The following is a 23,366-nucleotide window of genomic DNA, read 5'->3' as shown; positions in this document are numbered from 1 at the left end:
TCATACAAAAGAAGCAGAGTTACAATCTCAGACCTACAAGCTCAAAACATGCCGCAAGGCTACGCATTTTGAGCTTGTAGATCTGCTATTTTTGCTACTTTTGAATCCTGAAAACAAACACAGTTTTGGACTTATTTTTACAACGATATGTTGTATCTCTTATGCGTTGTGTTTTTATATGGCCAGGTTTCTCCTGTGAAATACATTTCTAATCTCGGTGGGACTTGGTGGTAGGATAAAGGTCAAATTAAAAACTCTCTCTGTCTCTTTCTCTGTCTCTGTCTCTCTCTGTCTCTCTCTCTCTCTGTCTCTCTGTCTCTCTCTCTCTCTCTGTCTCCCCTGGGTGCCAGAGGATGGGCAGGGTGTCCTGGAGGTGCTGCTTGCAGAGGAGATGTCTCTGGGTCGGCTGCTGCGGCGCGCCTCCTCCAAGGCCTCCGACCTCCTGACCTTCAACCCCGGGGCGGGGGGCTCGGCGGCGGGCCGCGCGGGGCTGGACGGGGAGATCATCTTCTCCAAGAACAACGTGTGTGTTCACCCTGCAGAGCCGCTGCCCGGCCTGGCCGAGCACCACCCAGGTACAGTTTACAGTTTACAGTTTGGGCATTTAGCAGACGCTTTTAATCCAAAGCGACTTACAATAAGCAGATAATACATTACTATAATAACAAGGTAACATGTCAGAACATCAACAACAATATAACAAATGCATATGAATATCAATCTAAAACAATAAATCAGTAAAGAGAAAAAGAAAAACAAAAAATGTTGACTAGCTTCATGTATGGTCATTGAGTGTTTCAGTAGTGCTATGGGTCAAAGTGGAGTCTGAAAAGGTGAGTCTTCAGTCCACAGCGAAAGCTTGCGAGTGAGTCCGTTGTTCTAAAGTGCGACAGGAAGTTTATTCCACAGCTTGGGGACCAGGAGGGCAAACTGTCTCGGACGAGTGGATTTTTGTCCTGGGGCTTCCAGCGAGGATTCTGTCAGCATCCCTGTGTTGGCTGATCTAAGTGAACGGGTGGGGGTGTAGGTCATGTCCATGTGTCCACTTATTAGAAGCCACTTTTGGGCTTGTTTTTCTGTAGTCTCTAGGGTTCTTCAAGGGGTCCTGGACCCCCTACTAGATACTAGTCCTGTGCCTGGGGGTGTGTTATGAGGGATTGAATGTAGGAGTCTCAGAATTAACGTTGGAGAACCCAGACTGGTGCCCGTTGGGCAGAACAGTCACCATCCATGTCCAGTTGTGCAATATCTGTTGTATCTGTCTGTCTGGCTGGCACTCTTTTATGCCCATATATGGTGTTCCTTGTCCAGGCCAGTCTGTGTGATGTCATCTCCAAATTTGGGCACTGTAGTGTAGTCAGTCAGTGATGTCAGTTGGGCTTTGTTGATGTCAGTTGGGCATTGTTACCATGGTGGCAACACCGTTTAGTATCAGTGATGTCAGCATGCAGACAGACGGTCAGACGGCGGACAGCCAATAGTTAGATTGGGACTTGTGGGTTGCTGCTATTTTCAAATAGCCGATATACATAGGTGTAAGGTGTTCATAGTTACTTGCGCCCGTCAGAAAAGCGAGGCGCAAGTATTGCGTTCAGTTAAAAGTTTTTTTTTTGTCTGTGGCACACATTATAACACTAAAGTAAAATGGCACAAATTCACTTTTATCTTATTTATTTATGTATTTATTATTTATTTATGTGTGAAGCAGAAGTGGAAGACCCAGAAACAGAACACAGCAGGCACATTTTGTGAAACCACCTATGTTAGAGGATTTACAGAAAGACACACTTAGGAAAAATGCACTTAAGAAAAGGCGCAAAAGTTTGCTCCTCGTCAGAGTGCAGTCTTGTTGCTTTTTGTTTTCATAGTTCATAGACCTGTTTGCTTATTTATCTCACAAAATCTGTCAACAGTGGTACTGTACCACAATGAGAACTTGAGCCATTGGCAGAAGTGTGTGTGTGTGTGTGTGTGTGTGTGTGTGTGTGTGTGTGTGTGTGTGTGTGTGTGTGTGTGTGTGTGTGTGTGTGTGTGTGTGTGTGTGTGTGTGTGTGTGTGTGTGTGTGTGTGTGTGTGTGTGTGTGTGTGTGTGTGTGTGTGTGTGTGTGTGTGTGTGTGTGTGTGTGTGTGTGTGTGTGTGTGTGTGTGTGTGCGTGCGTGCGCGTCAAGTATAGTAGCATTTGAGAAATATACACCATTTTCCTGGTCCTCACCAGAGAAAGGATTGGGTAACACTTTATAATGAAGGTTTTATGGTTAAAGAATACTTAGAGGTTTAGGCATTTAGAGGTTAGGTTTGGGGTTTAGAAGTGGAGTTATGTCTGAAATCCTATACTTAGTTGACAACACAATACGGTGTGACTCGTGTGAGTAGATTGGTAATAGTCAGTGCACAACAACTCTTCGTTTCACTTCATTTGCCTGCACACTGTAAATATGAAAGGCTTAAACAGTCTGAGTTTGCGCCAGTGCCTTCCTTCTCCATATTCCAGTCCCGCTCCTGAGATGCACCGGACCAGCCTACACGGTGGGAACCCTTTGTGCACTACTAGAAATGACTCAGACTTTAGGGGTTTGGGGTGAAATAAATCGAAACATTTGGCATTCATAGAGTTTCCGACCTAAATGTTTGATGCCCTCACAAATGTATTAATACTAAAGTGTGTGTGTGTGTGTGTGCGTGTGCGTGCGCGCAGGAGCCAATCGTCTATGATTGATTAGACTGTCAGTGTATCATTTTAGCCCCGGGTCAGCTGTTTCATGCACCAATGAGCTGCTAGTGCCAACTGACACAGCTTCTCACAGATAACACAATAGTTTTGGAGGCAGACTGCGGCCCGTAGTATTGTCACAGAGCATTGTTAGCCATAAATGGTGCATTTATATAGCGCTTTTATCCAAAGCGCTTTACAGAGATTGTGCATTACATTCACCCATTCACGCACACATTCATACACCGGTGGTGGAGGAAACCATGCAAGGCACCAACCTACTCACCGGGAGCAATTAGGGGTTCAGAGTCTTGCCCAAGGACTCTTCGACATTAACTCAGGGGGAGCCCGGATTCGAACTGGGAACCCTTCGGGAACCCTTCGTGCTCTAATAACGGTTTCTCTACCCCTGAGCTATGCCGCCCCATAGCCATCTGAAATATCTCTGCTGTCGTGACGAAACCTCCTCACTCCAAAATGTTCATTTTCGGGAAAATGAGCTCAAGTGGAGTTAGGAGGTTTTGTCCAAACTAAAGCACTTTTTACTACTTTCCATTGGTTCAATATTATTTTAACCAACACACAGACGTAAAGGGTCTTCCATAGCCTTGATTTATGCAAAAAAAAAAAAGAGTTTTTTTTTTTTAGGTTTTGGCCAGACAGTGACGATATATAAATAAAATAAAAATGTAAAAATGAAAATAAGCTATCACCAGAAAACTGCTTATATCGGCGTTAAAGAACAGATTCACCCCGGATCCACAACAACAACAAGCATCTCGAGTAGAGATGATAATGGAAGCCTGTCTGACAGGCCTCTAATCATCCAAACCAGCGTCCTGTTGTCGCCTTCCTTGACAGTAAACATGTTGTCACGTTCGTTCACAAACCAAAACAAAATGTAAAATCTTTGGGTTAAGGCTTCCCGGGGGAAGGCTTGTGGCACAAAGAAAAAATGCGGGGAATGCTAGGGCATTCACGAATAGTGATTTTTAGTATTCTAATAATTCAACCTTAAAGTATTCGAATTGTCGAATATTCGACAGGACTGGCCAAACTGTCAAATATTAAGTAAGCAAGAACCAAGAGGCGAAACATTGTGAAAATAGCCGATCTACATGCTCACAACGCCTTGTGTTGCGAGGCGTTGTGAGCATGTAGATCGGCTATTTTCACAATATTTATCTGCAGAACCGAGTCCCATTAAAATGTAATACCTACAAATAATTCCAAGTGCTTGTCAGGGTGGGGATCCCCAGTTCAAATATGTTTATTTTTGGAGTCACAGCCTAAAAAGGTTTTGATTACCCCTGGTATAGAGCATTAAGAAATTCATCCACCAGGGGCATTGACTCATTCTTGTGACTTCCTATCTAGCCAGGCAGTATAAACTATATATAAAGAGAAAACAATAAAGAAATATAAATAAGCGAATATTCGACTTCGGTGAACCCCGTCGAATAGTGACTTTGATATTCGAATATTCAAATATTTGTTGAATGCCCTAGAGCAGGGGTCTTCAACGTTTTCAGGCCAAGGACCCCTTAGTTGAGGGAGAGATGAAGCAGGGACCCCCACAACCTGTTCATAGATTCCATTCATGGTTTGACAGCACAATCATCAGTTTATTTTGGATCCACATCAATTTGTGTTTTCTGATATTTAACCACTTGAACCATCAATACTAAATAAACTTGACCTTTCACTCTGTACTTAGTTTGCTCTTTTCCCCAAAAAATTTCTGCCAAAAATAGCCGATCTACAAGCTCACAGCGCCTCGTAGGGCAAGGCGTTGTGAGCTTGTAGATCGGCTATTCTTGGCTAGAGTTCTCCCAATATGGGCAATTGGGCACTAGGGTTAAAAAAAAAAAAAGGTTTCTATCACACAAAGATTTGGAGGACCCCCTGTAGTAACTCTGAGGACCCCCTAGGGGTCCCGGACCCCCTGTTGAAGATCCCTGCCCTAGAGAATGCAAACCTTGCAAGGAAGAGTTAAGAGTATGTCAAAGTATCATCGTCTGGAGAACCGGACCTGATAATAATAAGATGACTGATGTGAATACAGTGAGTGTTTTGTCAGCCGTAGGGAACTAAAATACTGTACGCTGTGGGCAAACAATTTATTTATGGACTCTTTGGTTTCCAATTGATTTGTTCTCTCGCTCTCACTCTCTCTCTGTCTACCCCCCTCCCCTCCCTCCCTTTCTCTCTCTCTCCTATCTCTCCACACCTCTACTTGACCCCTGTCCTCCCCTCTCCCGGTCCCGACATTAACCTTTACCCTTTTATCTTTCACCTTTGACCTCGACCCCTCCCTCCTTTAATCCTCTGTTTTCTTTGTTCACCTCGGGTCGTTCTAAACGGCGTCTCATCTGTCGCCTCGTCTTGTTAACCATGTCAGACGGAAGTCTGGGCTCGTTCGCTTAGCCTTGACATTCCAACGTTGTGGAAAGAACACTTTCTCTACACGCGCGCGCGCACGCACGCACGCACGCACGCACGCACGCACGCACGCACGCACGCACGCACGCACGCACGCACGCACACACACACACTAGAAGGCCAGAACCTGTCAAGCCTCTGCTGTTAATTTGATCGTTCTGACGAGGAAACGGAGCGCTGGCATGAATAACCAAATGGACTTGTTGTCATTGAAATCTTAGTGTTTTGCTAATTATTTGTACATCTGGCCTAAACAATAAGGACATCCTACTGAAAACTTGGTAACTAGGTATATTTGCCAAGACCACTAGAAGTTGATAAGGAAATTATTGCAAAAAAACAAAACAACATTTTTGCCTTTTTAGAGAGAATGCAAAACATTCTCTCCTATCTGTCTTCCTTCACCCCACCCACCCACACTAAACCCTGGAGACCGTTCAGGAATGTTCTGTCTGCCTCTTGCAACCAATAAAGACATGATTAAGAAAGTTGACAAAAGTTGTGCTCTTGTGGCAATTAGCGCTGTGCCAACCGCAATGTTCAAACACATGCAAACACTCTGTCTACTGCTGTGCCTTGGTGGTTGTGTGAACAGTTGAACTGCAGATAGATAAACACTTAAACCCTGTTTACTTTGTTCTCTGACAGATACAGTGAAAATAGCAGATCAGATCTACAGGTTCACAAAGCGCCACTGCTATTTACATCGTATGTAGGCTATATATAGTTTTTTTCCTTCAATTATACGCCCAATACAGGGAGGTCAGGATTAAAGCAGCAAGTGTAGAATTTCAGTATTTACAATACTGACTGTGTGTATTAGAGGATGACATTTGACAGGAATTCCCGTGGGTCCTGTGGGATTCCCTCAGGACAGGAGTCAAATTTGTATTTATGCCGTGATCGGGACGGGACAGGAATGAAAATCACCAGGAGTGGGCAGGAGTGGGAATCATTCCAGACCAGTTCATCAAACCGCAGAAATAAACAGTGCCAGAAAGTGAGGTCTTCGAACTGCAAATATTATAAAATCATACATTATATAATAATAAACATGATATCAAATATAATATGGATCAAAATGGAAAAACATCTGCGCGCTATATATATATATATATTTTTTTTTATTTTATTTTTATTTTTTATTTTTTTCCGGGAGCGGGAAGTGAACGGGAGTGATTTTGACCAGGAGCGGGATGGGACCAGGAGTCATTGTGCAGGAGTGGGACAGCACGGGATGATTTTTTTACTCTGGCCCAGGATTGGGATGGGACAGGATTTTTTCTGCGGGAGTGGGACGTGACAGGAGTGAAAATCCACTCCTGTGTCATCCTCTAGTGCAGGGGTTCCCAAACTTTTTTGTCTCAGGGCACCCCATAAATATTTGTTTTAATCCGAGGCACCCCTACATTATAATTGTCACTCCCAGCACCCATTTATAGCATATCGTCGTTGTCGAGTGGAAACCTTGTATGTCCAAAACCGTTCGTTTTTTATTTATTATCTATAAAATGTACTAAACTAGTGAAAACAGCAGATCTACAAGTGCTTGTAGATCGGCTGTTTTCACTAGTTTTGTGCGACAGTCTTGTATGAGTATGATGAAGCAAGGTTTTGCTTTACCAAAAGACGTACACATTTGAAATTGAGGTTTCTGCCCGACAGTGCCATAATTGCCATTTTGGCTAGAACTGACTGAAAATAACTTTGTACTTCAAGTTTAAAATGATTAAAAAAAAATTAAGTGTCCAAATAAATTCCAAATATTATTAAATGATCTCGCGGCACCCCTGGACTGCCGTCACGGCACCCCAGGGTGCCCCTGTCACCCACTTTGAAAAACCCTGCTCTAGTGTGTATGATGATCTGTTCACACTTATGTCCACAAGAGGGCGCTGTGGTTCAACCTTACACACCTTTAGCTTGGTTCAAGCAGCTTGCTGTACAGATGGTATAGCAGTATTATAGAGACGGTTTTATTATTGCACTTATACATTCTTGAACAGTGTGGATAAAAATAAAATAATAATTAAAATATGATGGAAATGTAAAACATTAACAAATTAAAAAGGACTATCCTGTACAGTATGTGCACGTGCACACACACACACACACACACACACACACACACACACACACACACACACACACACACACACACACACACACACACACACACACACACACACACACACTCGATTGACTTATTTTTTTCAATATATTTTTTTTATGAACACATTTGCTACATAAGCTCTTTGTTTTGTTGTGTTTTATTTTTTTTGCCATCTCTGTCTCTCCATCTCTGACTGTGTTTGCTCGTGGCACAGCGTTGTAACTTGGCGTTGAAAGGTGCTTTATAAATAGATTTGATCAGGGCGGGAGGACATGAAGGTCATGGCTGCCGTTGTCTCTTACTTTGGCCTTTTTCCCCTCAAAACATGATATTCTGAGATATCATCCTGAGGCCACAGTGACCTTGAGTGCCCCACAGCTGATTAGCCCTATTCACGGCCCGCCCACCTACTTCCGTTTCTCAGTATCCCCCGGGTGCTGACTTCAATTTAGAATGGGAAACATAACAGAAATAGCTGGACTTAAAGCCAACAAATCGTTATTTCTAACAGTAAAGTAAATTATAATGCTTTGTGCCGTTTACTATCTTGTGTTCTTGATCATGCTAGCCGTATTTTATACTGTACTATTCGGAAATTGCATTAAATTTGCGATTTCTGTGTTAACTCTATGGGCTTATAGTAGGATTTTCCCCTTCAAAACGGGACTTCAGCACCCGGGGGATGCTGAGTGGGCGGGTCGTGAATAGAGCTAATTGTACCATTTTCTCCTCCTACGACTCCTTTCTGGTCAATAGGGCTGTCACGATTTTGATATTTTACATGACGATTAATTGTCACTCAAATAATTGCGATTAACGATTTGATTGTGTTTTTGTCGTTGACAATTAACATTTCTGTTTGGCTTGTAGGCTTTGAAGATGCAAATTGCAGAGATATGACACGTAACCTAAACACACAAAGAAATGAAGGACATATTTGACAACTTTACACTTTAAAAAGAACATTGATAGTGGAAATAGCAGATCTACAAGCTCGATGCGACGCGTTGTGAGCTTGTAGATCTGCTATTTCCACTATTTTTTTTTATGTTTGAACATACAGTATATAAACATTTTTCAACATGTAAACGATTATGACGATTATCACAGATTATGTTAAATAATTGCATTAGACGATTATGTAATAATTGTGACAGCCCTTCTTGCACAAAACATTTTTGGACACTGCTCCTACAGATTTTGGCCTAAAATCACGCAAAGCGGTACACAGCATCTCTAAAGTCATGTCATCAACAATAACATGGATCTTTCCCATATTCCCTCCTGATTGGCTACGCTTGCCTTCTAAAGTTTGTGTATGCGACCTGGCGGTGGCTTATCTCCAATTAGGGAGTCTTACTGGTGCTGTAGGTACATGATATCACCTGATATCATGGGGAGAAATACAATAACACTCATGTCAGTGGTATGGTAGTTCTGCCCAGAGCACAGGGCAGAGTTTCTGATATACTGTAGCTGCTTCAAGGACGAGACAAGATAGGTTGTACCAAAACAATAGCTATCAGGCCTAGTGGAGACATCTATGCTCTACCAACTGCCAAATATCATAATACGTGATGGTAAAATATAAAGGTTATACTTATGCAGCCATATAATTTCTTCCTCAATAACTATACTTTTTTTTTTTTTTTAAATACACAGCTTCATCATTTACCTAGTCCTAGATGGTAATATTTCTGTGGACTTAAACTCATTGTTTTATTTGATGGTCTTCCTGCCCAGGCATTTGGCCCATAACATGACAACATTCCAGTCTTGGAGTTTACTTCCTAGGAAGTTTGATCTGTGATGGAATCAAATCACTAGAGTTGGGATTTGTTTGTATGAACATCTCTCTGAAACCTAATATGACTAAAAAATAAATACAACTCTTGTGCTTGTTTACATTAGTGGTGGTGAAGGTTTTTGAAGTTTGAAGTGTGCTGTCACGTGAGCTGACTGTTTAACAACACGATGCCACAGTGGATTATTGTGTTTTTTTCCCTCTGCCTTGGAGGAAGTAAAGAATATCTTTGTCTGACCTTTGAAAAATGTCTGATTCATTCATAGTTCATGACATGAAGACACTCGCTACGCTCATTGTCCTTACTGTATGTGTGGGCGTTACTCTTACATGTCCTTTCTTCTTTTCTCTCTGTTCGTTCGTGTGTGTGTGTGTGTGTGTGTGTGTGTGTGTGTGTGTGTGTGTGTGTGTGTGTGTGTGTGTGTGTGTGTGTGTGTGTGTGTGTGTGTGTGTGTGTGTGTGTGTGTGTGTGTGTGTGTGTGTGTGTGTGTGTGCGTTCTCTTCTCATATTGCATGTGGTCACATCTGATCTCCAGGCCTGTTAACAAAGTGCTCCTATGTCATACCTTCTCAGGTTACCTGCTTAATCCCTGTGTGTGTGTGTGTGTGTGTGTGTGTGTGTGTGAGAGAGAGAGACAGTGGTTCTCAACCTGTGGGTCATGACCCACACATGAGATCTGGAGAGGTCCCCAGATGACATTAATGTGACAATTTAACCTAAAAACCTAAAAAGAAGAAAGAGAAGCTGTTACTTTTAACAACACAAATATCTTCTTACGGGGGTCCCTAGAATGACAACAAATGGGGTTCTGTGGCCAAATACATACATTTCGGGGGTCCTTGACATAGAAATGTTAGAGAATAACTCTCAAGACACCTAGACAAAATGGGGTATTAAGTGATTGTACACAAATTGTTCATCTGTGTCCTGACAATGAGGTAATTACATATTACCCATAGTCCCAGACTCTTCTCCCTGCTGCCTCCCAAACTGTGGAACAAACACTCCATTGCAGTTAGAATTTCAGACTCACTCTTTTTTCCGCCGTAATCTGAAGACTGACCTCTTCAGAATCCACTTTAGCCCATATCTCTTGACGTATAGCCCTGACAACCATACAGTCTTATGCAAAGGTTAAAATGTAATTTAGATATGTGTTTACATTGTTTGTTTGTAGTAAGTCGCTCTGAATAAAGGGCGTCTGCTAAATGCCTAGTATGCCTAAGTTGTATTCCTCAATATCACCACAGCCTCGATTTGAACAAAATAAATCAGACAGAGTGTCAGTGTCTTCAAAAAAGGAAAATGCTGTTATACTGCACTTTGGCACTTTTTGGTACTGTGGTGGAATTCACGTGCTGTCAGTAAGACGTAAATAAAGAAGTGTCAGAGGCAAAGGCATAAGGTGGTGGTGGTGGTTTAATACAATGAAGAGTACAAGTGATTGTGTACATAGAAGTACCACAGGCCTGTGGTACCGAGATTCTGCCCCAAGCAAAGGAAATCAAACCCTAGTTATACTGGCATTGCAAGGACAAGCTGTAACATAAACAATATCTATCAACCTAGGAAAACCATCTTGACAGTACATCATGTTATCTGTAATGCATGATTCAGCATAATCTACTCTTACTAACGTCACTCATAATCGATCATGATAATATAATATCTACTACTGTTATTGACGTCACATAATCAATCATGATAACATAAACTCTACGACAGTGTGAATGGAAGAGATAATAAATGAGCTGTTGCGTGCGTTGTCGCCCCCTTCAGGCTACCTGTGCGTGCATGTGGAGAAGGATGAGAGTCTGGGGACCACCCTGATCCTCACCTGGGTTCCCAACTCCCGCATCCAGAGGCAGGACGAGGAGGCTCTGCGCTACATCACCCCAGAGAGCTCCCCCGTCCGCCGCAACGCACGCCACCGAGCACGCAGGTACGGTGCGCTACGGGAGGCCCCGGCACCAATATCCAATCCAACCAGTGATGGAAAAATGGTTGGCGAAAGGGCCTTTCTTTGTGGAGTTTGCATGTTCTCCCCGTGTCTCCTAGGGTAGATGCCCTCACAAAAACATGCAGTAGTCCTGGTTTCTTATACTACCTCCCCCTAGCCAGCCAGGTGCTCCCCAATTCCCCTGGCGCGGCAGGGGGAGAGCGGAAACCAGGACTACAGGTTGGGTAGTTGGCACTGGGTGAGAAAATGGGTTGCAAAAACCGTGGGATAAAAAAAAAAAAAAAAAAAAATACTAAAATGTATCAATACCACAATATAGAAATACTCTGTTACAAGTAAAAAGTCCAGAATTCTATATTTACTTGAATAAGAGTACAAAGTATCTGTATCAATACCGAGGGAGAAGAAGAAACAACTAAACAACCTAGGGCTCTATTATGATCCAGGTCTTATGCCTTATGCCTTAACTTCTTTGCCTTTTTGAGCGGTGGTCACACCGTCTCCATAGCGTGGCCGTGTATCCGTGTATGTATGTGTGTCTGTATGTAGCCTCTGGTGTAGCCTGAGTACCCTGGGTACTGCCCTGAGCATCAACTGCAATACACACACACACACACACACACACACACACACACACACACACCACACACACACACACACACACACACACCACCCACACACACAGGCACCCCCCCCCCCCCCCCCCCCCCCCCCCCCCCCCCCCCCCCACGACCACCGCTCAGTTCACACGGGTGTGATTTTTTGAAAAACATTTTTAAATACTTCAAATGCTGATCTACATCTGCATGTTGTGATCTTGCAGATCAGCTATTTGAAATATTAAAAACAATATGTCTATATAGTAAAAAAAGGCAAAGAAGTTAAGGCATAAGGCATAAGACCTGGATCATAATAGAGCCCCTAGAGTGTGCAACATACTGTAGATTTCCCAATGGGTTGGGTCCCATTTTGTGGGTCGTGGACAGATTTTTATGGGTCTGTTTGTTTTTTGTTTCCTACATTTTGTGTTTTTTTACTTTTTTATTATTATTATTATTATTACCCAAACTTGATGAAATACCGTCTTGGATAGCCACAAGAGCTGTGTTTCGGACATTTCAGACAGGAAGTCCCCGACCACAGGACACAGTTTGAGCCACAGCCTTAACGGTGAACACTTTTTATGTCACAGGCAAGGATGATTAGGCCCTCAAAAGATTCTTACGAGACGACCTGTCCTAATCTGTCCGTTAATTACTTATGCTTACTGATGGTCACCCCTAAATACCATTAATAATGATAATAATATAAAGTGTGAGTTACATCAGTAAGGTAACAGCCGTGTGGAATTCTGATACTCACAGAGGGCGGTGCTTCTTCTTTTAACCCATTCAGGCTGGGTACACATTTTAGTGTATGGGAGGGGCTTACAGTACAACATATTTGTTTTTGTAGGCTAATTTTTGATTTGGGCCTAACTATAGGTTAGGCCTAAATGGAAGACCTACAGTAGTCAATATATCTTTATAGCACAGATTCAGAAAATGAGGCTTTTTGGAAGTTCACAAAAACCTCCCTTCATTTGCTCAGTTCATTGTCGGATTGTAAATGTACATTTAACAATAAAAATGCAAATACAAGAAGAATGAAAATGAAATCTATTAACACAGCGGGTGCCCACGAGGTGTCTACACGCCAATCTCTTTGATGTCTCTGGAGGCCCACGACGCGTTGACGTGTTTACTGTATTTACAGTATTAACTTTAAATCTCAGTTTGGTTGGGGCTGCGCCTGGATGTAGCCCATTAGCCACTAGTCGCTTCGAGTCGACGCTGAGAGCATCGCGCAGCCGTTTTTCTCTGTATACTCCAATGCATTTCCCCATCTTTAACGCCCTTTATCTCTGATGTTTGTTTTATGGCTAAAACTGTGGCCGCGTGCGGCAAAATGTCCAAATTTTGATCGGCAATGAACAGCTATGATCAACACTGGCCCATACAGTAAGTTACACAATAACATCCTGTCTGCGCTCATGTGACCAAGTGACGTCATGACGCATGCATTGACGCAACAGGGCCTTGTATTCTTCTATGGAGGTGGCTTTGGGCACTTAGCTGGGGCTCTGGCGCCACCTTTTGGGCAGCCGATGTGTTAAGATTTACCAATGCCTTAATTTAGGCTTGTTCTAAAATAATTCCCGATTTAGATGTAAAAGGAGGAGGCTATGTTAGATGGTAGGGGTGTAACGATACATTATAATAGCGATTCGATACATATCACGATACATGGTTGACGATACGATACATGGACGATATTGGTTCATTCATGGCAATACGATACGATTCGATTTAATTATTTAAAATCGATATAGTAACTATTTAGCAAAGAAATTAAATCTGTGTGAAAGGTGTGGATAGTGCAGGTTTTTAAGGGAAACATGTATTATTATGGATATAAATAAGTAAACACAGTGATTATCTGCCAAATACATGGACATTGTATATTGACAAACCTGCACCTTGACATGAACCCAGAGATTACACACATTTATCGATAGACCAGTGTAGCTATATGTAAAGGAAAAGTAATTAAACCCCTCCTTTTAATTTGTTCTTCTTAAAAATGCCAAATACAATGGACAAGTAGGTAGTATCGATACAATCGATTCTTTACACAGCCGATTCGATACGATACAAAATAAAACGATACGATTCGATTTTAGCTGTTTTCATTTCGATCTACTTCGATTTTTTTAGTTAAAAACGATATTTCGATACAGTTACTATATCGTTACACCCCTATTAGATGGTTATGTTAGATATACATGTAGTCAGACCAGTCTAAATCTATTTAACACCAAATAGGCTTAATCTCAAAATAGAGAAATGTAAAATTTGTAATTTAAGTAAGTTTTACCTTCCTCCATGTGGAACCAATTTCTGCCCGACATCTGAGCAAGGTGCAAGAGAAGAATCCCCTAAAAGAGACCATAGGGCCCAAGGGCCCCCGAGGGCCACGGGGGCCACGGAGAGCCTAAGCCCTCCGTGTCCAAAAACCTCCCGAAAGATCCTCCCAAAAAGCCAGAGAAAATGCTCTTATGTGAGCCTGTTATATATACAGTGGTCCGATCTCAAAGAAGTTCCCCTTTTGCACCTTTTCAGACATCCTCAGCATGACTAGGCATTTTTCTGAACATAAATACATAGGTTGTATGTCACGTAAGCAGTATGAAGTGGCAGTGGAAATTGGGAAGTGCATAGCCACAAAGAGGCCCCTGCCGGTAGCTGCCTGTTGCTTAAGCTGAGTTCCCAGAATTCTCTCAACTCAACTCTCAACTCTCAAGTGCGCCCAGTGGTCATAATGACTCCTTTACACAAACCAAGTTATAATATAATTTTAAGTGAGTTGTACAACATAAATTACGTTCTATTACATGTCCGAATGTTTAACAAACTAAATTCAGTGATTTTTATTTTTTTCAGTAATTTCATGAAGAAATCAAAGAAAAATCTAAGAAATTCCATAAATTAGAACACAAATGTATAAAAAGTAGTGAACGTGCCGCATTGTGAGCTGTTAGTTTGGGTCCCAGACAAACGCTTAATCCCTCTTTTGGGTCACGGGCTGAAAAGTTTGGGAACCACTGGTATAGAAAATGTCTCTTTTGGGTCACAGGCTGAAAAGTTTGGGAACCACTGGTATAGATGGTCACAATGACTGGTCGAAACAGCAACTCTGCCAGATGCTGTAACATGGAGTGGAAGCTCATTACTTAGTTACACCACTGGAATCCAGCATGTTTGCCGAGTGTTTCAATATGCTGTACCTGTTAGAGTGTGTGTGTGTGTGTGTGTGTGTGTGTGTGTGTGTGTGTGTGTGTGTGTGTGTGTGTGTGTGTGTGTGTGTGTGTGTGTGTGTGTGTGTGTGTGTGTGTGTGTGTGTGTGTGTGTGTGTGTGTGTGTGTGTGTGTGTGTGTGTGTGTGTGTGTGTGTGTGTGTGTGTGTGTGTGAGCGACGATATGTGAACGCCACAGCTGCTGATATAACTTGACCAATCAAACGATGCCAGCTGTGAAGACGCCCTCGTGTAGAGCAAATAAAGACACACAGACAAGCACCCTACGGACTCACACTCTACTAGAAGACCCCAACCCAGGCTCCACTCACTGACTCACACTCTACTAGAAGACCACAACAGGCTCCACTGACTCACACTCTTCAAGAAGACCCCAACTCAAGCCCCACAGACACAGAGAGGCTCAGGCTAACATGCTGCTGATTCCTCAACTCCTGTGCTTGCTGGGCCTCATGGCACTAGGTATATATTAATATAATGCTTCTTAAATTGATCTTTTTAAAGGCCATAAGGGTTCAATATGACAGTGTGGTTCTCAAACAACTCTGCTTCTGTCACTAGTTTGAGTCCTGGGTAAACAGCTCATTTCTCTTAGAAGACAAAAATCCAAGTTCAATTCTATCAACAAAAGTGCAAAAATTAGGTTGAACTTAGAAAAGAATCCAATGCAGCTCTGTTCAGTTGAAAGTAGAAACTTATTTTATTTTGATTTCATAGCAAGACAATAAAAAAAAAAGCAGATGACCAACGCATTTCGGCCTGAGGCCTTCATCAGGGCCCACTGGACCAAAAAAAATTCTCTTTTGGATATCAAGGCTAAAAACTTTGGGAAACACTGTTGGCATCACTCAGTAGAACCAGTTTCAGTTCCATTTGACAGCTTTTATCTGTCTGTGTGTGTGCACTGTATGCCCTGTTCCCTGGGGGGACGTGAAGCAAGAACTGTCTTTATCTTTCTGTGTGTGTACTGTAGGCACCGTGCACGCTGCTCCCCTGGCCGAGGTGAAGCTACAGCGTGGGAACTGTCCCATGTTCTGGTACAGCTTCAACGGGCGCTGCTACAAGTACGTGGCTTCACGTATGTTCTGGGCCCAGGCCGAGATGAACTGCGTGTCTCAAGATGCCAACCTGGTGTCCATCCACAGCGACGAGGAACACGACTTTGTCCGAAACCTGATCCAGAACTTTGACCCGTTTCAGGGACCCACCTGGATCGGCCTGACCGACACTCAGTGGGAGGATGTGTGGATGTGGTCCGATGGGTCCAAAGTCAGCTACACTGCGTGGAATGATGGAGAACCAAATGATGCTCAAAACACATCAAACTGTGTGGTTACAAACTGGGGAGCTCCACATAGATGGTGTGACGAGCCATGTTCTCGTACTTATGCTTCTGTGTGTGCAATTCGCTCAGTCAGTCCTTAATGACTTGTATACTCGGTCTCCACAATAAAAGTGCATTAAACATAACCATGTGTTTACTGTTTATTGGTGCCATCATTTCAGTGTGTCGTTGTGGAGAACATTCACAGACATTCTTGTAATAAACGCTGTTAGTATTGGTGGACAAAGTACTCGACTCCTGTACTTGAGTCAAAGTATAGATACTGCTGGTCAGTTTACGTATTACTCAATTAAAAGGTGAAGGTTCCTCAGTAAGCTTTGTGTACTTTAGAGTTAAACTACTGGAGGACTTTAAAAAAGATTTTTCTTTTAAATGCAAATGCATTGAAAATATAATGCGAAATATTGTGATCTTGTATTTGTTGGGTATATTTTTTAGGTACAGTATGAGAGGTACATAAAAACTAAGTATTTTACTGTGTAAATGTACTCTCAGTTATACATATACTGTGTGTGTGTGTGTGTGTGTGTGTGTGTGTGTGTGTGTGTGTGTGTGTGTGTGTGTGTGTGTGTGTGTGTGTGTGTGTGTGTGTGTGTGTGTGTGTGTGTGTGTGTGTGTGTGTGTGTGTGTGTGTGTGTGTGTGGTGTGTGTGCGTATATTATGTATGTAATTAATGAACCACTTCGCCCTATGTTATACTTAGTCCCACGACAGCATTGTGCCAAACAGTTACTCGTGAGCTTATAGGGCGGCTATTTCCCCTGTTTTGGAGTAAAGAAATCTTTGGTATTATTGATTTCAGGGATCAGTGCGATTAACTCACACCTAAAATATAGAGAGTCCAGTGTTGTTGAAAAGCATCTGCCCCTCCCCCCTCCCCCCCAGGCACCAGCCCCGCCCCCCCGCTGCCCAGGAGGAAGAGGAGGACGAGGAGAGGAACCTGACCATCACATCCACCACCACCGCTGAGGGACAACAGCACCCCCTGGTGGAAGAGGCCGGTGTAGAGCCTTCACCCACCCAGCACAACAAGGTCATTATTGCGACCAGGTCGCATTTACTACCAAAACCTCCACAGGCTGTCTGTCTGTCTGTCAGTGAGTGAGTCAGTGAGTCACACTTTTGCCCTGCTCATATCTCCACAACCGTTGCCCCCATCCATGCCACATTTTGCACACACACTCCTTACCTGCCAAACTACAACCTCCAAGGACCCCCGGAGCTCCAGGGACCCCCAGGTCCCTGGGGGACCCCCAGGTGTAAAAAAAATGTCCCTCCGTGAGTGACACATCACACGTCACACTTTTCCCCTGCTCATATCTCCACAACCGTTGCCCCCATCCATGCCACATTTTGCACACACACTCCTTACCTGCCAAACTACAACCTCCAAGGACCCCCGGAGCTACAGGGACCCCCAGCTCCCTGGGGGACCCCCAGATGTAAAAAAAAAACCAAATGTGCAAAAATGACCAAATGACCACCCCAACGGGGCTGCTCACGGGGAATTCCCGGTGACCACCGACTCCTGGTGCTCCAGAACGGATGCAAAAGTGGTGGTGCCCCCAGTGGAGGACCCCCTACACTGCAGCTCACATAAAATGCCGTAACTCCGGCTAGGAGCGACCGGGAGAGCCGGGGCCGGTACCTATTCGTCCGCCTCGGCGCCGCGCAGACCCCACCCCTCATTTCTCACAGGGCCCTCTTCTAGCGCCACCATCAGGCCGATTCTTGCAAAGCCACCTACGGTCGCTTATCTCCCGATTAGGGAGTCTTACTGGTACTTTTAGTAGTTTTGAAAGCAGGTTTGCTAATTAGTGTAGTTGCTATAGGCAACACACTATTGTTCTCGGTCAGAGAACCTTTTGCCAGCAAAGTGAAACATCTTTTTGTTAACCTTTGCACAACAGAAAAGGTAAGCTTTTGGTCGTGCTTCGCCTGACACCACAATAGGCTATATAATATAAATGGTAAGACAGAATTCATTTCACTCACATCAGTGCAACCACACTTGCAATTCCCCAGAATTGCACCTTCTCTGTTTAGTTTATACTCTTTGTTGTGGGCTTGCTGAAAGGCGAGACCAGTATGTTATACCAAAACTTTATAGGTCAAGTTTATTGTCCTAAAAAAAGATGACAAACAGTACAAAGGCAGGGCCCTTAGCCAATGAGGAGCAGCGTTCTTGGTGACATCACCACCAACAACTTTGACCTGATATAAATAACAACAACGCCCACATGACATCTTTTGTAGTATTTTCTCCTACGTCTTTATATAGTTGTGGGCTCGCTGAAAGCGTATAGTATGTTCTCCCAGATCTTTATATACTAAGGTTATTCTCGTCAAAAAACTGTCCAGCGAGCCCACGCTGTTTCGTAGGAACAGTATTTCTAGTTAATAATTAGTATTTTGTTTGGTAGGAGACTCGATTGATGCATCCGAGTCTCCTACTGGAGACGCCGCCGGTCATCAAATTATTGTTTTAGGAATGTGATGAAAACAAAAATAATCAAGGAGATTTCAGGTGTGTAATTTATGGAAAATAAGTCCTTCTTTTGGGTGAACGACTCATTTTAATGGATTAATAACCTTGTGCAGCAGGACCAGACCCCAGCGGCTCCAGCAGCAGCACCAGCGGCGGCGGTGGAGGAGGGAGACGAGGGGTCGTGTGAGCTGTCAGACGAGGTGAGCAGGGACAGCACCATGGGCTCCGACTCGGACACCTTCTCCTCGCCGTTCTGCCTCTCCCCCGTCAGCGAGGCGCTCTGCGAGAGCCAGGGCTCCGTCTTCCTGGACAACGAGAGCAGGTGTGTGGGGGAGGGGGGGGGGGGAGGGACACAGGCTGGTTGGTTTTATGGGACCGGAGGTCGCAGTTTAGTATGTGAAACGGCACATGCTGACTCCGTCTGGACGTGCTCTTTTTTTTTTACCGTCTATGGGTTTGCTGCTCTGACATCACTGTGATGTCAGGGGAACCACTCTAACGTAATCCCTTTTATGCCCATATATGGAGTTTCCTGATGTCAATATTAAGCCCTTATCTAACAGGACTTCATATGGGAATGCCTATGGAGGTCACATCGGCCACACACCACACTAACAGAATCCATATATGGCCAAGACAGATGGCCAAGACAGCCCATATCTGTCTGGCTGGTTCTACAGACAGGGATTTCCATGTATGGACATAAAAGGGATTGTATGTATGATGTCAGATGTCATAGACGTCATAGGACGAATAACTGAGTAAGCATGTTTGGGCTCTCACAGCATATCTCCATATACAGTACATGGATCTCCATATATGGGTACCAGGGGTCTCCATATATGGCTTACTGGTCCGAAATACATCACTGGCCAGATGGCCAAGACATGGCGCGACCTTGCCCTTTTGGGGCGCTTGTCACCCTGAAGCATCTTACTAGTATTATTAGTGTGGTTGCCATAGTCAACACACTATTGTATTCAGTCCGAGAATCTTTCCCTAACAAAGTGAACCTGTGTTGTGTAAAACTTCCTGAGTCATGTTATCCAGGTTGGACGGCTGAACAATGGAAAAGTGAAACTTTTCATCAGAATATCTAATATAAATGTTAAGATGAAATTCATTTCCCTGGGGATTCCTCGTGACTTGCATCACACTTGCAATTTCAGTTGTATCATTATTTATTTATTTACATTTTGAGTAGCCAATCTCCTAGTGGTCAAGGCGCATAGTTACCACATACTAGGCTATGATGCCTGCTGGCGTCGCCGGTTTGATTCCCGATCCGGACGACCTTTGCCACGTGTCATTCCCCATCTCTCTCCCCATTTCCTGTCAGTCTACTGTCCTATCAAATAAAGGCATAAAAAGACCAAAAAACAAATCTTAAAAAACAAAACAAAACATAACAATCGTCTTGTTATGTAAACGCAGGGTATTCTTTTATTTCATACATTGTTTGGGGGCCTTTTCGGCCTTTCTAATGATAGTCTACAGTGGAGATGGGCATAGTCAGGGACCCAGTCCCTGATAATGGGAGAGGACCTGTGATGTTCTGCCGTACTTTTTATTTCTGTTTTATCTATTAGTTTGGTCATTAAGGTCCACAGAATGACAGGCCTGCTCTGCCGGAAACATCGCAAAAAAAAGTTATGGCCATTTGTATATTCACTGTCCCATCGACTTCACAATACAGGAGAAGAATACAAAAAATAAATGTGCTTTAAGTAGCATGTGAGGGGTCAAACAAGGGGTTCTTCATGATTCTGAATCCATTGCAAGCATTTGTTTTGCATGAAAAACATTTCTTGGGCTAAATTTTGGGCCCCCATAACTGTAAAAATGATGAGTCATCAAAAAATCTTCACTTTTCACAGTTTTGGGGGTCCGATATTTTGCCCTAGGAATGTTTTTCATGCAAAACAAATGCTTGCAATGGATTCAGAATCATGAAGAACCCCTAGTTTGACCCCTCACATGCTACTTAAAGCACATTTATTTTCTTTTTAAAATATTTTTCTTTTCCTATAGTGAAGTCGATGGGACAGTGAATATACAAATGGCCATAACTTTTTTTCGCGATGTTTCCAGCAGAGCAGGCCTGTCATTCTGTGGACCTTGATGACCAAACTAATGGATAAAACAGAAATAAAAAGTATGGCAAGACATCACAGGTATCACCCCAAATCCTTGAGCTTTTGGACTTGTGGGTCCTTGACTAGCAGGGAACAGGGAGAGAAAGACAAGGATTCGGATCTGCGACACACTGTCAGCCTGCATTAGAGCCTATACTGTATGTGCCTGGACCGCTAGTCCAGCGGACATGTAAGGGTAAATGGTGCATTCTATAACTTTTTAAGAAAATGGTTTGCTCCCATCGTTCCCCTGCATGACTGTGTCTGTGCTCGTTTACAGTTTACAGTTTAGGCATTTAGCAGACGCTTTTAATCCAGAGCGACTTACAATAAGCAGATACAACATCACAATAATAAACAAGATAATAGGTCAGTACATTAACAGCAATATAACAATGTAAATGGATATCTATCTAGAGAAAACACAATATAATCAAAGTTCTAAAGAAACCTAAAAAAAAACAAATGCTGACTAGCTTCATGTATGGTCATTGATTTTACTGTAGTGCTAAGGGTTTAGGTGGAGTCTGAAAAGGTGAGTCTTCAGTCCACGGCGAAAGCTAGCGAGTGAGTCCGTTGTTCTAAGTGCGACAGGGAGTTTATTCCACAACTTGGGAGCCAAGAGGGAAAACTCGTTCATTTGCATAAGACTCAGGATGGATGGCTGCTCGGTTCACTGACCTAACAACTTCAGTTTAAGAAGCTTTTTGCCAAATGGGATGAGAGAGGATCAAATTATCATTGATCAAACGGATTGCTTTGAGCCAAGAGCAAGTACAGTACATACAGAGCCAGTTCATTCAGAGTAGAGTTTTATTTTTTTCTTCTTTTTTTACAAGATGTTGTGGTTGTGGAAAAATGGATAGGGGCCGCTATGCCGTGCGCCAAGAAGAGGCTATTAAAGATTATTATGATGATGTCTGCTGTCGAGGAATCCTCGATCAATCAGGGTATTGAGGTGAGCGGAGCCGGAGAGACACTTAATATTTCCATAGATAGAAGTTTATTACATGAGATCATGGAGGAGGAGGAGGAGGAGAGCATTAAACAGGCCAGGCGGTGGTCTGGTCAAATCTCTGCAAGCAGGAATGAGAGCATAGTTCTACACAAATATAAGAGGGAAGACTGTAGTGGCGTTTCCATAAAGCCTCTTAATGCGCATTAAGCCTTTTTCGCTTAAATCTTTTTATGGAAACACTTCAAAATTCGAATAAACTTTCATTTTCCGCAAAAACCTTTATCTGCTTGGAGGAGGTGGATTTTGAGGCTTTATCGAATAAACTAAATGTGCATTTGTGAATGGAAACGGGTAAGACAATAAATGCGAATAGATTATGACGTTCCGGGTCCATATCGTCCTCCAACTTAACACTTTCCCTTGCCGCTTAACGTCCATTGTATAGCGTTTATAGCCCACAAAACAAACTTGTTGTTTGTTACCCACGGAGTGACACGGACAGTGTGTACATTCCTCCTGTTTTTACCTCCCGGAGTCAAGCCATCCGTGGCTAACCCTTCCTCATCACACGGTGTTGCGTGCCAAAAGTGGACGATCTACAAGCTCACAGCAGCTCGCATCCGCGTCTCCGCGCCGCGTTGTGAGCCTGCAGATCGGCCACCTTCCAGAGGACGCTGAAACTTGCAGGATGAGTGTGCAGCGATCGAGTTACAGCAGTCGTGGGGTGCTCACGTCTCGGTTCGGTCTGCAAACATCAGCCTGATCAACTCATGCGAGTGACACCCGCAAATGGAAACAGGCTAAATTCGCTTTGTCTTAATGCGAATTTCTGATAATTCGCTTCCTCTTTTCGAATAAGCTTATGGAAACATGGCTTATGATAGACGTACTGTACTGTACGTACAGTACAGTACAGTACAGTACATATCTTATAAACATGGCTTATGATAGACGTACTGTTATCAAAACAATAAATACCAGGCCTGTGTTTGCCGTTGTGTCTCCATCCTATACTATAGGGGTGGCACCGGCAGTGGCTCAGGGGTAGAGTGGTTACTTGTTCGATCCCGGGCTCCACCAAAGTTGCAGTATGTGTGTGTGTGTGTGTGAATTGGTGAATGTAATGCACAATATACTGTATGTAAAGCGCCTTGGATAAATATGAATGCAGAAACCCCTTATCCCTATTCTTTCAACTTTTTAATGTATATTTGTAAATGAATAACAATACTAAAAGGAGTGTGTGATACTGTGATCTATTGGAGCACAGGTTTAGGACAGAACGCATTACCAACAAACGGCTCTAGGGGGAGCTGTCACCTGTATGAAGATGGCTGTCAGTATAACAGTGTTCATTGTACTACAACTATATGACGAAAAAAATGTTTATCGAAAAAAATGTTTATTGACTACCTTGTTTCACTGACAAACTAAAAAACTAAATAAAACACAGATTTTATGTGTGGTTGTGCTTGGGTGTGGCTCTCTGAAAAGGCGTGGCACGTTGTGAGCTTGTAGATCTGCTATTTTCTGCATGCTGAGTTGACCCAGTGT

The 23,366-nt window shown here is 43.2% G+C and overlaps 1 protein-coding gene across 7 annotated transcripts in view; it reads left to right on the top strand.

The window, feature by feature from the left end:
- Nucleotides 1-352: 352 nt before the first annotated feature.
- tbc1d16 (TBC1 domain family, member 16) overlaps nt 353-23,366 on the top strand; it is a gene marked incomplete at both ends in the record, with an annotated part of 94,466 nt that continues 71,452 nt past the window's right edge. The window contains 4 exons of one of the 7 annotated variants that reach the window (XM_080725047.1): nt 353-575; nt 10,851-11,013; nt 17,117-17,234; nt 18,833-19,041. In XM_080725047.1, the coding sequence (XP_080581173.1) occupies nt 392-575; nt 10,851-11,013; nt 17,117-17,234; nt 18,833-19,041 (674 nt within the window). Of the gene's footprint in view, nt 576-10,850; nt 11,097-17,116; nt 17,235-18,832; nt 19,042-23,366 lie in introns of all 7 variants that reach the window. The other 6 variants (XM_080725041.1, XM_080725043.1, XM_080725046.1 and 3 more) reach the window with 6 other exon arrangements.

Source organism: Nannobrachium achirus (assembly GCF_963921795.1).
Source record: "Nannobrachium achirus genome assembly, chromosome: 4".
Taxonomy (NCBI): domain Eukaryota; kingdom Metazoa; phylum Chordata; class Actinopteri; order Myctophiformes; family Myctophidae; genus Nannobrachium; species Nannobrachium achirus.
This window is presented reverse-complemented; position numbering and strand designations above follow the sequence as displayed.